Genomic DNA, 14,150 nt, shown 5'->3' on the forward strand with positions numbered 1-14,150 from the left:
TTGACGAACACCGTTTCCAGGCTCAGAGGACCTCTCGCTACTACGACTCGCGCGTCAGACGCTGCCTACAAAAGTCTCTCTCGCCACCAAAGACTCCAACGACGGCACCCTTGGCCCTTCATGGGAAGGTCCTTATGAGTTCGTCACTGTCTGCCGATCGGGAACCTACCGATTGCGCGGCACCGATGGTCAAACCCTCGGCCACCCTTGGAATATAGAGCATCTCAAATACTACTACAACTGATCGCACCTTCGGTTATCACCTTCGGTCGTCACCTTCGTACAAGTGATCGCACCTTCGGCTGTCACCTTCGGTCATCACCTTTGTAATCGGTTTATTTCAATACAATCCCTACTCTATACATACGGCATTACTACATACGGCAATATTATGTCAAGGATATTCTACATACGGCATGCCCACATACAGAATTAAGGAACTTAGCATATTAAACCGAAGCAAAGTTAACATAGATAAAAAAAGGCCACATAAGGGCCATCTGTCTTTACACATTGCCATTCGGCGTGTTCAAAAATCGAATCCATTTAAAAATAAAACAACATCACTAAGGGGCTTAGGGTTCGGCATCAGCAGTTGCACCTTCAGGATCGGGATCGGCATTCACATCCTCGGCAACAGTCAAAGCTTTGGCGATCGGCACGCTTGCCGCGTTCGGTGCAGGATGGTTCTCTTCCTCCTCGCTGCTCGATTCGGTGTCATCGGCTTCCACGGGCTCGGCATCCTCGCCCTTGTAAGCCTCCACCATCTCTTCGGTCACCCCTTCTGGCAACGGCGGCGGGTCCCGGAGGAAGTTTAGGTTCAGCTTCTTGTCAGCATTATACCGTTTGAATCGGTAGACAAAGTCGTCACATTGCTCCATGACTTCTTTGTCCACCAGAAGCGTGAACTCCTTCGACGCTCGGTAGTTGGCAACGGCTTTCGCCTTCGTCTCTTCCAGCTCCTTGGCATGCGACCGTTCGGCCGCATCCATGGCCACCTCCACCGCTGCCTTGGCCTCATGAGCGTCCACCACCTCCAGCTCAGTCGCCGCCAGCTTCGACTCAAGCTCGGCAATCTTAGCAGCATTCTCCTCGGCGCGCCGATCCGCCTCCTGGAGCATCTTTCCGGCATCGGCGATCTTCGAACGGCCCTCCTCAAACCTCTTCTGGTACCGTTCGGCAGCATTCACAGCTCGCTTTGCGCAGAGCCACATTTTCATATCAGCCTGCAACACAAACCGACACATTAGTACATGCCGAATCAAAATACACTTGAAATTCAAATCTCTACGAACTTACTGCAGCCTGAAGCCGGAAGGCGCGTCCGGTCTGCTCACGCAATGTCTTCATCAACAACTGCTCGATCTCTGACAGCTCCATCTGAGCGCCATCGATCATGCAATCGATGAACGGCACCGCCTTCCGAGGGCAAGCTATGTTGACCGGCCCCTCCTCTCCCTCTCCTTCATCATCGGGAATCAGCACCGATGTCCCTTCATTCGGCCACCTTGGCCGCTTCGGCAACGGTGTTGCATCGAGGGCACCCTCGATCATCCTTTTGCCTGTCACTTGGAGGTGGACCTCCCGAACAGCCTTAGCTTCGGCCGCCCTCTTCTCGCGACGGCGATCAGCCACCGTCATCTCATCCGCCGAAGCCCCTCCAACAGCTCTTGCCGTCTTCTTCTTCTTCGGCCTGGGGGACTGCCCCTTCTTCTGCTTCGACGCCCCTTGCCCCTCCAGCCGGCGCCTGGTTGCCTCACTCATCGTCCTCCCACCTGCCACTGCAAAACACACGAAGTCAGAAAGGGAACGGTAGCTTTAGAAAGTAGCCAAGACCGACCCTGCCAAACGGCATCTCTTACTCTGCCTTTTTTCTTCTTCCTCTTCCTCCCTCACTCTTCGGTCGTGTTCGACCCTACCGATCAGACCAGCCTTGAACAAATTCTTGAAGTAGAGCAGCTCCTTAAAGAACCGATCTTCTTCGGCAATTTTCGTCCTCACCCTCTCGATTGCTTCAACCTCTCTGATCGGTGCAGCAAGCCGTTTCAAGGACACTGAAACAAAAACGCAAACGGTAAAAAAAAAACAACACACAACACTCCTGCCGAACGGCAGGCCTTCACCTACCGACTGTCTGGAAGGTTGTAGGGATCCGCCTCTCTACAATCACCCCCGGTGCCGATTCCCAGTCACCAGAGACAATGACCCTACGCTTACGCTAGGTCTTTTGGGAGCTCGGCAGCCCAACCACAAAGTGTCCACGCTGCCCTGCCGATAGACAGTTGCACTGAACCCACCCCCCTTGATCGGCACTCTTCGCCCTTGTCACACTGTACAACTGGGCCCACTGTTCGTAGCTCGGCTCTCCCTCGCCAGCCAGGCCGAACGCCGTGATCGTCCCCAGCAACGTAATCCAAAAGTTTGGATTATACTGCCCCGGTGCATACCCTATCACGGCCAAAATCTTCTGCACCGAATGTCTCAACGGCAGCCTAAGCCCATGCTTGAAGACATCGGTGAAGAAGACCACTCCCTTGTCATTGTCACTAAGCGACTCTAAGGGCTCCGGAATTCGCATCCCTACCGATTCCGGAATATTGTACTCCGCCTGAATCTTGGCCAATTCAGATTCAGTCAGTGTGTTCGGCTCTAAATGGTCTACTCCGAACACCAGTTCCGTCGGCCTCGCCATCGGAATCCGTTGCCTGCCACTGACTACCCTCAGCACCCCCTCCCCTGGCACAGCAACGGACACGCCACCAGCATCGGCCCCACGACCCGAAGTCGACGGCTCACTGCCTTGGGGCAATTCACGCGAAGTGCCACTAGCTTCGGTGCGCACTCCTGCCCCCTCCACTATCTCACAACTTGAAGGGCTCCCAGAATCGGCACTCTCACTCTCCTCGGACGAACTCCCCAAGGACGATTCGTCCTCATAGGCCCTCGGACTACGCCTACTCTCGGATTCGGTATCGGACATCTACAAACACAAATAAAGGGACACTAAGGGCCATGCTAGAATCAAAACTAATATTCTACCACCTAAACACCTATGTTCATGCTTGTTCATGCTTGTTCATACTTGTTTATGCTTTATTCAAACAAAAATTTATCGAATTCAACACTTTGATTCGTAAAAACTCAAAAACACGGCAACATACCTTGTTTCCACGGTGGTTCAAGTTCGCCGGAAATCGCCTCCGCCTTGTTCACGCTCGCCGGAAATCGCCTGCTCAGTCTTCGCACGGTTGCCGGAAATCGCCTCTCACAAGCTCTGATTGCTCTCAAAAATTCCAAGTATTCGACCTCTCGTCCCTTCCTCACATTTATAGGACGAACCTAGCATCGGGAAGCGAAGCGACGCATCGGGATACGAAATGACGCGACTCTTCACAGCCATGCCGACACGTGTCACGCATGCATGGGAGAGCCCAAACGTTGTCAGTTGAAACGTTTCCAATCCTCAGAGACGCTTCAACTTCAGGAACGTTGCAGCTCTAGCCACCTTCGAGCACAACACCATTAGCGAACGGCAGGCGCACATCGATGAGTTTTCACTCACCCTCGTGCCGAACGCTAGGCGCACATTGATGAGTTTTCCACTCACCTCTCGTGCCAAACGGCAGGCGCACATTGATGAGTTTTCACTCACCTCTCGTGCCAAACGGCAGGCGCACATTGATGAGTTTTCCACTCGCCTATCGTACCGAACGGCAAGTGCACATTGATGAGTTTTCCACTCACCTCTCGTACCAAACGGCAGGTGTTCCCAAACCCTGACCTACACTATCCTCTCGGGCCATTCGGTACCAAATGCCGTCTCTTTTCCAAGCTCACTCCCTCGGGCACTTGGGGGACTACATACCACCATCAGCAACAACGAGACCATCGAGTCCGGGTCAGAATGTCGAAGACAGATTCAAGTCCCCAACCGAGAAGCTTCTCAATCGGTAACTTGGGGGACTACTGTTTGTACCATATCTGACCCTCCGCTCATACAACGACACGTGGATCTTAGAAACTCACCCAAGTGCCCAAGGCTCCGAACAATCAGCGTCGGCTACCGATGATATTGTCTCAAGTGGGCAAAAGGTCGCTACAGGCCCAACATAGACTACAATCAGTATCTCCTACCGATTCTGTAGAATCAACCTCGAAGCACCCGCCCAAAATATCTAAGGACTCGTGTCGACCTCATAGGGCCCTCCCACGAGTCCCACATCGAAATTAAGTACTAAGAGCATACAAAATGCCCTCTATAAATAGGCCCCTTCACTACAATACAAGGGTAAGACTTTCCAGCTTGACCTTTATACTTATATATTGTCAACAGCGAGGGCTCTTAGAAAACAAACTCACTTTAGCATCGGAGGGTCTTAGGCTGGTTCCACACCGGTTCCATAGACCTCACGAGCCTCAACTCTCTTCTATTCAGGATCTGCATCCAAGAACAAGAAGAATCTGCATCTATCACTCAATCGATCTGCTAGATCGTCCTCACCACTTGTAAGTTGCACTCATCTCTATCTGTTCAGTTTTAGTGCCAACAATTTGTAAGATATTAATTATCATATTTGATTTGAATTTAATTGCAAGTCTATTTATTGAATTATGAAATTTTCCCGAGGTATACCGACGTCAAAATTTGTAATAAGAGTTCATAAAAACTTCATACCTTAACAATAGGTAAGGTACCTATGCATACACCTCGTATGCAGTATGCAGGTAATTAAACCCATAAATTACCTATGGTCCAGGTAATTAAATCCATAAATTACCTCTAGTCTAGGTAGTTATACCCTCTAGCCCAGCTAATTGAACTCATATAATATCTTGGTATGGATCTTTAAACTCAACTGAGATAAAAATCCATACAAAATTTCTTTGGAAAAAAAAAAAAAAAACACACTATTTCATGGAAGACATGTACGTATGTATACAAATATGAACCTCTAGAAAAAACTACTTAAGAAAACTACTCAAGAAAAAAACACTTACCTATAAGGCATGTACATATATACCTGTATGTATTAACATTATTTACCTATATGTCAGGTACATAATTTAATGTGGGTGCTTGTCTGATCGATTGGTATAATATGTGAGTCTTTACTTTTTATTGATTAAATTGTATTTTATCTATATATTAGGAATATTATCAAGGAAAAAAAATTCAAAATTCAAAATTTGGAATTCAATTTCAAGGAAATAATGCATTAAATTTAGATTTTCAATGTGTTTTCCTTATTTACCTTAAAGGGTAAAATCGACACAACAAAAAAGTAATAAATGTCAAAGGACCTACATCTAAAACAAAAAACACGAGACTAGACCCAATGACAGCTAATCGTTTTGGACCTAGATCTAAGAACCCCAAAAATAAACTCTGGCAATCAAACAAGTATTTTTTTCAAGTCTCGGCAATCAAACAAGTAGGTTTCACAGAAACGTGGTTTGTTATGGCTAATCTACTCCCCTAGTTTGACGAATGATGTATTGTGTTTTGTCCCTGCTGTATGTTCTTCATTTACAGAGAGATTGTGGAATATTAGTTTCATAGTATTTTGTCAGTTTTATTTATTTATTATTTCATTGTCTTCTTCTGGGTAGTTAAAGATGCTCATTATACCTGAACTTTTACAGGGGTGCTCATTATATGAATGATGTAATAAAAATCACAATGCAAAAACAGATATGATTGTTATTTTTTTAATAGAGGAAGATCATTATACCTCAACTTTTACAAAAGCCTCTCCGCCCATTCCTTGCTCAAGGGTATTTTGATGATATAGGAGTGTAAAATGTGATTCTATTAAGGATGTCACATCCTTTTTGTAATATGTTGTAGATTATGAATATATAGTGGGAATGTGGAATGAAATTATAGTGGGAATGTCGAGTTTTTGTATTGCCATTGTATTGCTCCCCTATTGCATTTGTATTGTCATCGTATTTTCATTGTAGTGTTGTGGTATTGCCTAGTTATTGCACTTATATTTGTTTCTTATCACCTGTTTTTTCAAGTCTGTCTTGTGAATGAATTTATAAGGATATTTTGTAAAAGAAAACGCTTGATTGTATAAGGTTATTTTGTAAAGGAAAATACTAGATCATTATTCATTATCATATTAAATAAGGTACAACATGCATCATATATGTATCTCTTCAATATGATTGATTCGTGTTCAGCTATTGGTGTAAGAATGTGATTCCATTATTGCTTTTTATTGATTATCTATTAGTGTAAGAATGTGATTCCATTAAGGACTGTTGAAATAAATAAAAAATTCATTGACATCAAATTAAACTCTAGCCTAAGTTTAAAGAAGTTGGGCTCATAGCTAAAATGGTCTTGTGGACTTATTGCTAAATTGGTTTAGGCCCAAAATGAATTAATATTAATATATTGAAAGCACTAACATAATGTGCTTCAAGTACGTGACTATGGAGTGTGGAGTTGAGGGGCTGACTGAAAATGGGAAGTTACTCCCACATATGGTATCCACACAATACGTGAACCCATAACTGGCTCCACTCCTTTCAGTTTCTCTGGGTTTATAAAAAGGGACCATTGGTGAGCAAAAGGGGGAGAGAGAAAAAGAAAGGGGAGAAAACAAAAGGCAAAAAATGCAGAGGAGAGAAACATAGAAGGGCTACATAGAAGAAAAATAACAAAACTGCTGCAGAAACAGGCAAAGAAGACATGAAGCTCTGTCACAATACCATTGAGTATCCTTTTCTGTACAACTAACTTGCAGGCAAAAAATGTGTGTGAGGCCATTGTACAGAATCCTGAAAATTCCTCCATGTTTGATATTAAGAAATGTCTGATATCCAGAGAGGTCTCGGCAATGGAAAATGTAAACAAATCCTCTCAAATTGGCAGTAATCGTGATATTTACACAAAGAGCTCTCGCAAGGATCTCTCTGTTGTGAGGGTACATATGCGTTTCTACAAGAGCCCCACAGTGTTGATCTTCTCAAATTGGTAATGATTGCTATTTACACAGAGAGCTCCCGCAAGGTCCTCTCTGTTGTGAATGTACAGATGGGCTTCCGCAAGAACCCCATTGTACTGAGTGCTATGAATACCTTACGAGTGTCAATAGGCACGTCGTGGTACTCGGAGAAGACCTTGCGAGTGTTCTTGAGTACCAAAAATAGAAAATGGCATGTTATATCCTAATCCACCTTCAGTACAATGAAATTCCATATATGCAAATTGGAGAAAAAAGATATGGCAAAACGTGCTACAAACGGAGAAAATCAACAACTTTGTTTTAGTCTCACCCATATGCATAAACAAAAGAAAATATAAAAGAAGATATTAAAAGATATGCAGATACTGCTGATTGCCAGAAAGTTTACAAAAGCTGATGACTCACATCCACGTCTTGTGCTCCAAAATTTGCCAACAAAGAAAAATCCCAAGCCAGATGGCCCACGCAAGTTGCTAAGACAACACTCCTCTGCAGCAATTTGCAAATATCATAAAAAGTTCTCACTTTCTTGATGGCAAGACATGAGGCAAATGAGACCAAACAAAGTCAGCATCTCAATAGGCGGTATGATAGCTCTCCCAAAAGATCTCAGTTTGCAAATGGAAATATGCAATCAAATCATAAAGAAAAGAATGCACCAAAGCATCAACAAGCAAAAAGCAAAAGGAAAAGATGGCTCGCCAATTTCAAGCCAAGAAGCCTCCACCTCCTGCCATGCCCAAGATTGAAGAAGAAAGCAACAAAAAAAAGGGGTTGGAAGACCAGGAAGAGACTAGCAAAAGCAAGGAAAAAGAAAAGCAAGAAAAAAAAAGAAAAAAAAAAGTAGCATATAAAGAGTAACAATCTCTGTACTTTTTTTGATAAACAGGCATGCCTCTTTTTTTTTTTTTTTTTTGGTCAAGCGATGCCTCTTTAAGTCCCAAGACTTTGAACTAATAGTTTAATGGGCTATATGGTCTAACTCTGACAGAAAGGAGCAAAGGAAAAGACTAACCTTGTTTTGATTTCTCTTTGGTTTTGGTGTCTCCAACTCAAGGCTCTGCATCGATTTTGGCTAATGGGTAACTGAAGATATATGGTTTGGTTCAGTTTGAATTAATTTGAACTACTCCAAATACATATGGGAGTGACTTAGTTTGAATTGATCTCTATTACTCCAAATAGATATCGGTTTTTGGTTTCAATTGGCAGCTAGATCTCAAACCTTTCTGACGTGGACTTTTGTTTATGGGTAGGGGTGGGCACGGTTTGGTTTGGACCGGTTTTTGCCTCAAATTAGAACCGATCTGGTACTATTCATCTGGTTGGGTTCGGTTCAGTTTTAATTTAAAAAAATTCAAAAACTGTCCGGTTCTGGTTGAACTGAACCGGATTATAAAAATTATTTTTTAATATAATTTTCAATTGAAATTTTATTTTTTTAACTTGAAAATTAACAAATTATTTAATTTCATATAAAAATAAATATTAAAGCTAGAAAAGAGAGATATTTTGAAATTGAACTTGGATAAATATTAGTTATGAGATTAAAAATATAGCATTGAATATAAATAAATATTGAAATTATATAATTTTTAATTTGAACGGTTCGCCGGTCTGATTTTTGAAGACATAGAACAGGAACCAAAATTGGTCCAAACTGGTCCGGTTCGTTTTTGACCGATTGTTGACTTTTTGGTCAACTCGATTTTTTTCCAGTTTGGTTCGATGCGGTTCGGCTCAGATTTTCGGTTCGCCAGTTTGAATGCCCACCCCTATTTATGGGCCAACTAATGGAAATGTCGAGGCCTAGAAACAAATTGATGAGTTGACAAAACAAATTACCCAATAACTCTCAAAAGCCCAAAATATTTGATGGGTGGTCCAAATAAATTATGTGGTTAATGGATCAATTTTTAAATCCTCAAAACCATATGTGAGTAAATTAATGGGCTCATTAAAATGCCTGTTAATTTTCTTTGGACATTGACAATAAAAAATGGTACAAAATCATTCCAAATTTTCTCATGGGTCATCTACCAGTGCAAATTTCAATGAGATCAAATTCAAATCTCTCAAACACAAATTCTTTTAAGGGGTCCTTCACTCTTTGAATCAAATTCTCTAAGGAACTATGTCTGGTTTGATTCTGCCAAGCATACGTAGGCAATTTGGAAATTCAATCCAGATACAACCACAAGTATACAAACAGAATCCCTGGTTTACCTTAACCAAATTCGCCCCAAACACTTTTCCAATCACAAAATCAAATTGAATCCTTGATCCAACCACATTCATTTTTCACACCATAAAATTCTTTCAATGGGTCATCCACTCTTTGAAAGCCCTTGTTAAAAATATATATTCAAGAGAAATACAAAATCATTAAAATGCCTGTTAGTTTTCTTTAATTACTTTATTACATTTTTTTTATCTAACAAGGACGTCGCGTCCTTTTTATAAATCAAATTCATAGTTGCTTCCCTAGCAACAAATTATATTAATTAAGAAAACCAACCCAAAATCAAGGCCCCACTCCATTGCAATACAAAAGCAATATGAAAGCAATAAACAAGCAATAGACACGCAATACAAAAGCAATAAAAATACAATAAACAAGTTGGGCGAGGCTTTTCTTTTCCTTGTGCAATCTGAAAAGAAAAGGGGAAAGAAACAGAAATTGTCAAGACAAAACTACATAAAGAAACATAAAGTGATTATATCAGACATTTGTTCGGTTCACAATTGTATATCATTTTGTACCCTTCTAGCTTATGATTTCGTTATGTTTTTGAGTTAACCTTGTGCTTTTAACCTCTTTTGTGTTTGTCATTTAGTTCATGGAGCTCTAGGTATCACTTGAGACTTTTGAAGTAAAATGGTGAAAACAATGTGTAAAAACTGAAGACTGAGTTACAAATTCATTTCGGACATATCTTTTTCATATGTGCTTGGATTGGGCCAATTCACGTGTGCTTGGAAAGAAGACATTCTGAACTTGAAGATGGACAGCTCAAGCTCATCAATTGATTAATCCAAGCCCAATCCGTGAGCCCATCAAAAGACACATCATTCTGACTTGCAGATGAGCTCATTGCTTGCTTGGTCATGACTGACATGAGGATGAGCTATTGGTTTCTGGATGGAAGCTTGGTCATGCTGACATGAGGATGAGCTATGGCTGCTGGTGGAATTTTTTGGTGAAGTGCAGCAACCAATTTAGATTTTATAATACAAGTGTTGTATGCATTAGCCATATTGAATTCAGATTTGTCACTCCCCGGCAACGGCGCCAAAAACTTGTTGTTTAATTATGTTAACTCACAAGTGTACAAGCCAATCAGTAGTATAGCAAGACAAGAACGAGGTCGTACCCACGAGGACTGAAAAGTTAAAATTAGTTATGTACTTAGATTACCAAATTCAAGAAGTTAGGAAGTTAAGTCTAAAACAAAATTTAAAGCAAGAGTGAGTTTGAAAACAAATGCAGCAAGATTAAAATGAACTTTGAAGTGAGAATGCTTGTGATTATAGAAAGAAATGAACAAACTGAAATTGCAAAGGAAAGCAAGTAAACAAAAGTAACAAAGAGTGGTTTTGAAGGTTAAAACACAGGTTTGGAGACTAGGGCATTCGATTCACCATAACAATTCAATTCTGGGTTATAAAGATTCAAGTGACAAGTCTAATTCAGATTCAAAGATTGATTCTAGCTAATGTATGATTAAGCCATGGTGTTTGGTCCTAACCTTGTATTCCTAATTCCCTAATTTGATCATTTGTTGTCTAACCTAAAATTAAGCATTAGGAATCCATTAAGCATAGAAGAACATTTTAAACAACCAAGTATGTATCTAATCCAGATTGTCGAATTCACATACACACTCTTCCTATTCATAGTTCAATTTGAATTAAAGCATGGTGTCTACTCTTAATTCAAACCAAGATATACAAATCTGAATGGTAGCTAGGCATTCCGATCAGCATATAGGCAAGTAGGCGAAATGAATAAGAACATGAATCATGAATCAAACTTGAAACTTGAAATTTATAAACCCAGAATATTCATGTTAGGTTACATCAAAGCCCTAGTTATGGATTTAGTTACTCATAATGGAAAAGAGACTTGAACAGAAATGAGAAAACATAATGAATGCAATAAGAGTAGAAAAACCCCTTTTCTGAAGTTCTTGTGGTGTCCAAGGCTTCTCCAAGTGCTTCTCCACGTCTAATTCTTCTCCAAGAGCTTTCTCATGTCTAGACGGATGTATGAAGGATATGGAGGTGATTTGGGATGAGTTTGAGTGAGTGGTGATGGCTGAGAAAGATGAAATTCGTAGGGAAATAGAAGAGAGGTTTGCTGGAGTTGTTTTGGTGATTTGAGGCTGTTTAGAGCTTTTGGTTGATTGCTGGAGTGTTTGGGATTGTGAGAGTGTTTGAGGATAATTTCTGAATGTGTTTGGGAAAATGATGGAGGTGTTTGAGGGAGGATGGAGTGAAGGATGGCTGAATTGTGGGGTTGTGAATCCCAGGCTTGCACCAAAATCAAAAGATCCTGGCAGCTTTGACATTCCTATTAACATTGGAGACAAGAAGGTTGGAAGAGCCATGTTGGACTTGGGAGCAGGCATCAGTGTAATGCCATATTCAGTTTATCAAGAGCTTGGTTTAGAAGAGATGAAGAAGACTTCAATTCGTCTTGAACTAGCTGATCATTCTATCAAATATCCAAAAGGTATTGTAGAAGATATTCTAGTTCAAGTTAATACACTAATTCTTGTTTGTGCCTAATAAATCACGGCCATGAGCTGGCCGCGGGAACCCCTTTTCTCGGCCCCGGCCCTTGCTCGTAAAAACCAAAACGCAGCGTTTCGCCAGGGTAGTTCGCCCTCCTGAAGACAAAAGAAGAAATGTCAAGGCATGATCATCTCGGCCTCAAGCGCAGGCCGAGGCCGAGGCTAGGCAAATTCCGGCCAAAGCATTAAAGGCAAATCATCACCTGACAACAGGGTCCCAGGCTTCATTTAATGAAGTAGTGCCTGTTTAATGCAGCAAACCCACTGGCCACAAATAAGCATTTAATGCATGAGGGAAGGTGGGAAGTGACTGGAGTCAGGATTTGGTGAGGCGAATCAGAGTGATTAGACGTGGACATTCTCACAAGGAATTCTGACAGCTTGAGATATTGGTTCACCAGCTATCCAGGCCATAAATGCGTCTCCACGGCCAGAAGCTCATAACCCACGATCAAGAACGGCGGCCGAGATTCACCAGGATTTATGGGGTCACACCACCATACTTCACGATCCCAAATGTCGATTAGACTGCCCACTTGCTCTAATCAGGCTCCACCATGCAGATTTTCAGCCTCGATTACTCCTCCAGGGACTCTCCCTATAAATACAAGGCTCAAGCTACATTCAAAGGGTTCAACACCAAAACAAAGCCTCCCACGGAGCAACTTATTTTTTCCTGTAATGCACTTTCAATATCTTTACTTGCTTTTCTAGGAGTAGTGTTAGGTTGTAAGGAAAATTCATTCATCAATATATCATACGACCCTTGACTTTCAAGGCGCCGGAGCACCATCCTTGTTGTTCGTTCACTCACCCCATATATCACACAACTGCCGCTCCCTGAGCAGCGCGCCGGAGCATCGCCCAAAAGCCACCACCAACACCATCACTCAACGGCCTTGTAGTTCACGCCGTGAACCTAACGGCCGAGACCAGTTCCTCTCTCGGCTACAATCGTTTGATTAGAAGACGAGTTCAAACAGGCGCACCACTTACCCATCCAATACTCATCAAACATCTCGACGCATGGTAGACCGTGCTGGCACTCCCGCGCACAAACGCATCGGACCCAAAAGCAGGAAACCGCGTGTCAACGCACGTCCCCTCGGCCCGGAAACCCAGGGCGTGAGATTTGCGCGGCAGACAATTCTTCCTGTTGATTTTGTAGTGATGGATATAGAGGACAATCCAAATGGAGATCGTGTTGATCCCATTCTTTTAGGACGACCATTCATGGCCACAACAAACACAATTATCAATATGAAAGATGGCACCCTCCATGACTGTGTTGGGTGAAACTGCTGAATTTAAAGTGTTTGATCCTCCATCTCAACCTTCTATCTCTCTTGATACTTGTTTTTCAATTGATGTTGTGAATGATGAAGTTTCTTCCAAGAGTTTGCAGAAACAGCCCACTGATGCTATAGAAGTTGTCATTGCACAAGCAGAGGAAGAACAAGTTGAACCAAAGTTCCAAGAAGTGGTAGCTGCCCTAGAAGTGTTCCATCCATTTCCACCAATTTCTGGGTTACCACTTGAGCCCCTTGATCCATGCTCTATGAAAGTGGAACCATCCAATGGCATGTTCAAAGTTACACCCCTTGCACACTTGAAGAAAAAGAAAAGGAAAAGGAAGAGGAGAAGAAGTTGGGTGAACTATCTTGAGATGATTGATCCGAAACCCCCCAACTCATCATAAGCTGATTGCATAATGTCTTGCCAAGACATTAACTAAGGCGCTTCTTGGGAGGCAACCCATGTGTTCAAGAAGAAGGTGTTTGTTAGCGGTCGACCTAATCGCATCAAGGGGGAGTTTTTCTCTAAACCTTCTTCTTAACTTTTCCCTTTATCATTTGCATGTTCTCAATCATCTTTTCTATGCTTTAACATTGAGGACAATGTTCAATTCAGGTCTGGGGGGAAGGTTTGCAATTTTCGTTCATTTATGTTTTCAGTTTTCTTTCATTGTGTTCTTCAGTTTTTGTTCATTTTTTTTTAGAAGGTCGTGCAATCAATATTATGGAGCTGCCATTGAGGTTTTCATATCAGAATTTTTGCATTTCACAAAGCTTTTGCTCTTAGAATTCTGGTGGCTAAAGTACCATGCTCAAATTCTTGAAGGAGAATAGTGGAGACTACCCTAGTGAGCCATATCGAGCCTAATTGCTTTCTTGAGAGGGTTTAAAGTGTTCTATTTCTCATCCATACTTATTTTCTTCAATTCACTCTAATTGATCTCATTGTTCCATTTTGATTGAATACTAAGGATGATTCTCTTTTGCAGATATCATGTGCTTGCTCTCATTCATGAATGAACTCATTGAAGTGATGCTAGGCTATGTGTGCATAACCATTCTATGTGCTTTCTTTTCAC

At 42.0% G+C, this 14,150-nt stretch overlaps 1 protein-coding gene across 1 annotated transcript; it reads right to left on the bottom strand.

Moving 5' to 3' along the window:
* Positions 1 to 575: 575 nt before the first annotated feature.
* Positions 576 to 1,380, bottom strand: LOC148295501 (uncharacterized). The gene is made up of 3 exons (XM_088250497.1): positions 1,300 to 1,380; positions 780 to 1,226; positions 576 to 749 (listed from the first exon to the last, which is right to left on the bottom strand). Exons 1-3 carry the CDS (start codon positions 1,378 to 1,380, stop codon positions 576 to 578), a joined length of 702 nt encoding a protein of 233 aa, XP_088106623.1.
* Between the last annotated feature and the right edge of the window lie 12,770 nt (positions 1,381 to 14,150).

Source organism: Prunus avium, chromosome 3 (assembly GCF_965620075.1).
Source record: "Prunus avium chromosome 3, drPruAviu1.hap1.1, whole genome shotgun sequence".
Lineage (NCBI taxonomy): Eukaryota > Viridiplantae > Streptophyta > Magnoliopsida > Rosales > Rosaceae > Prunus > Prunus avium.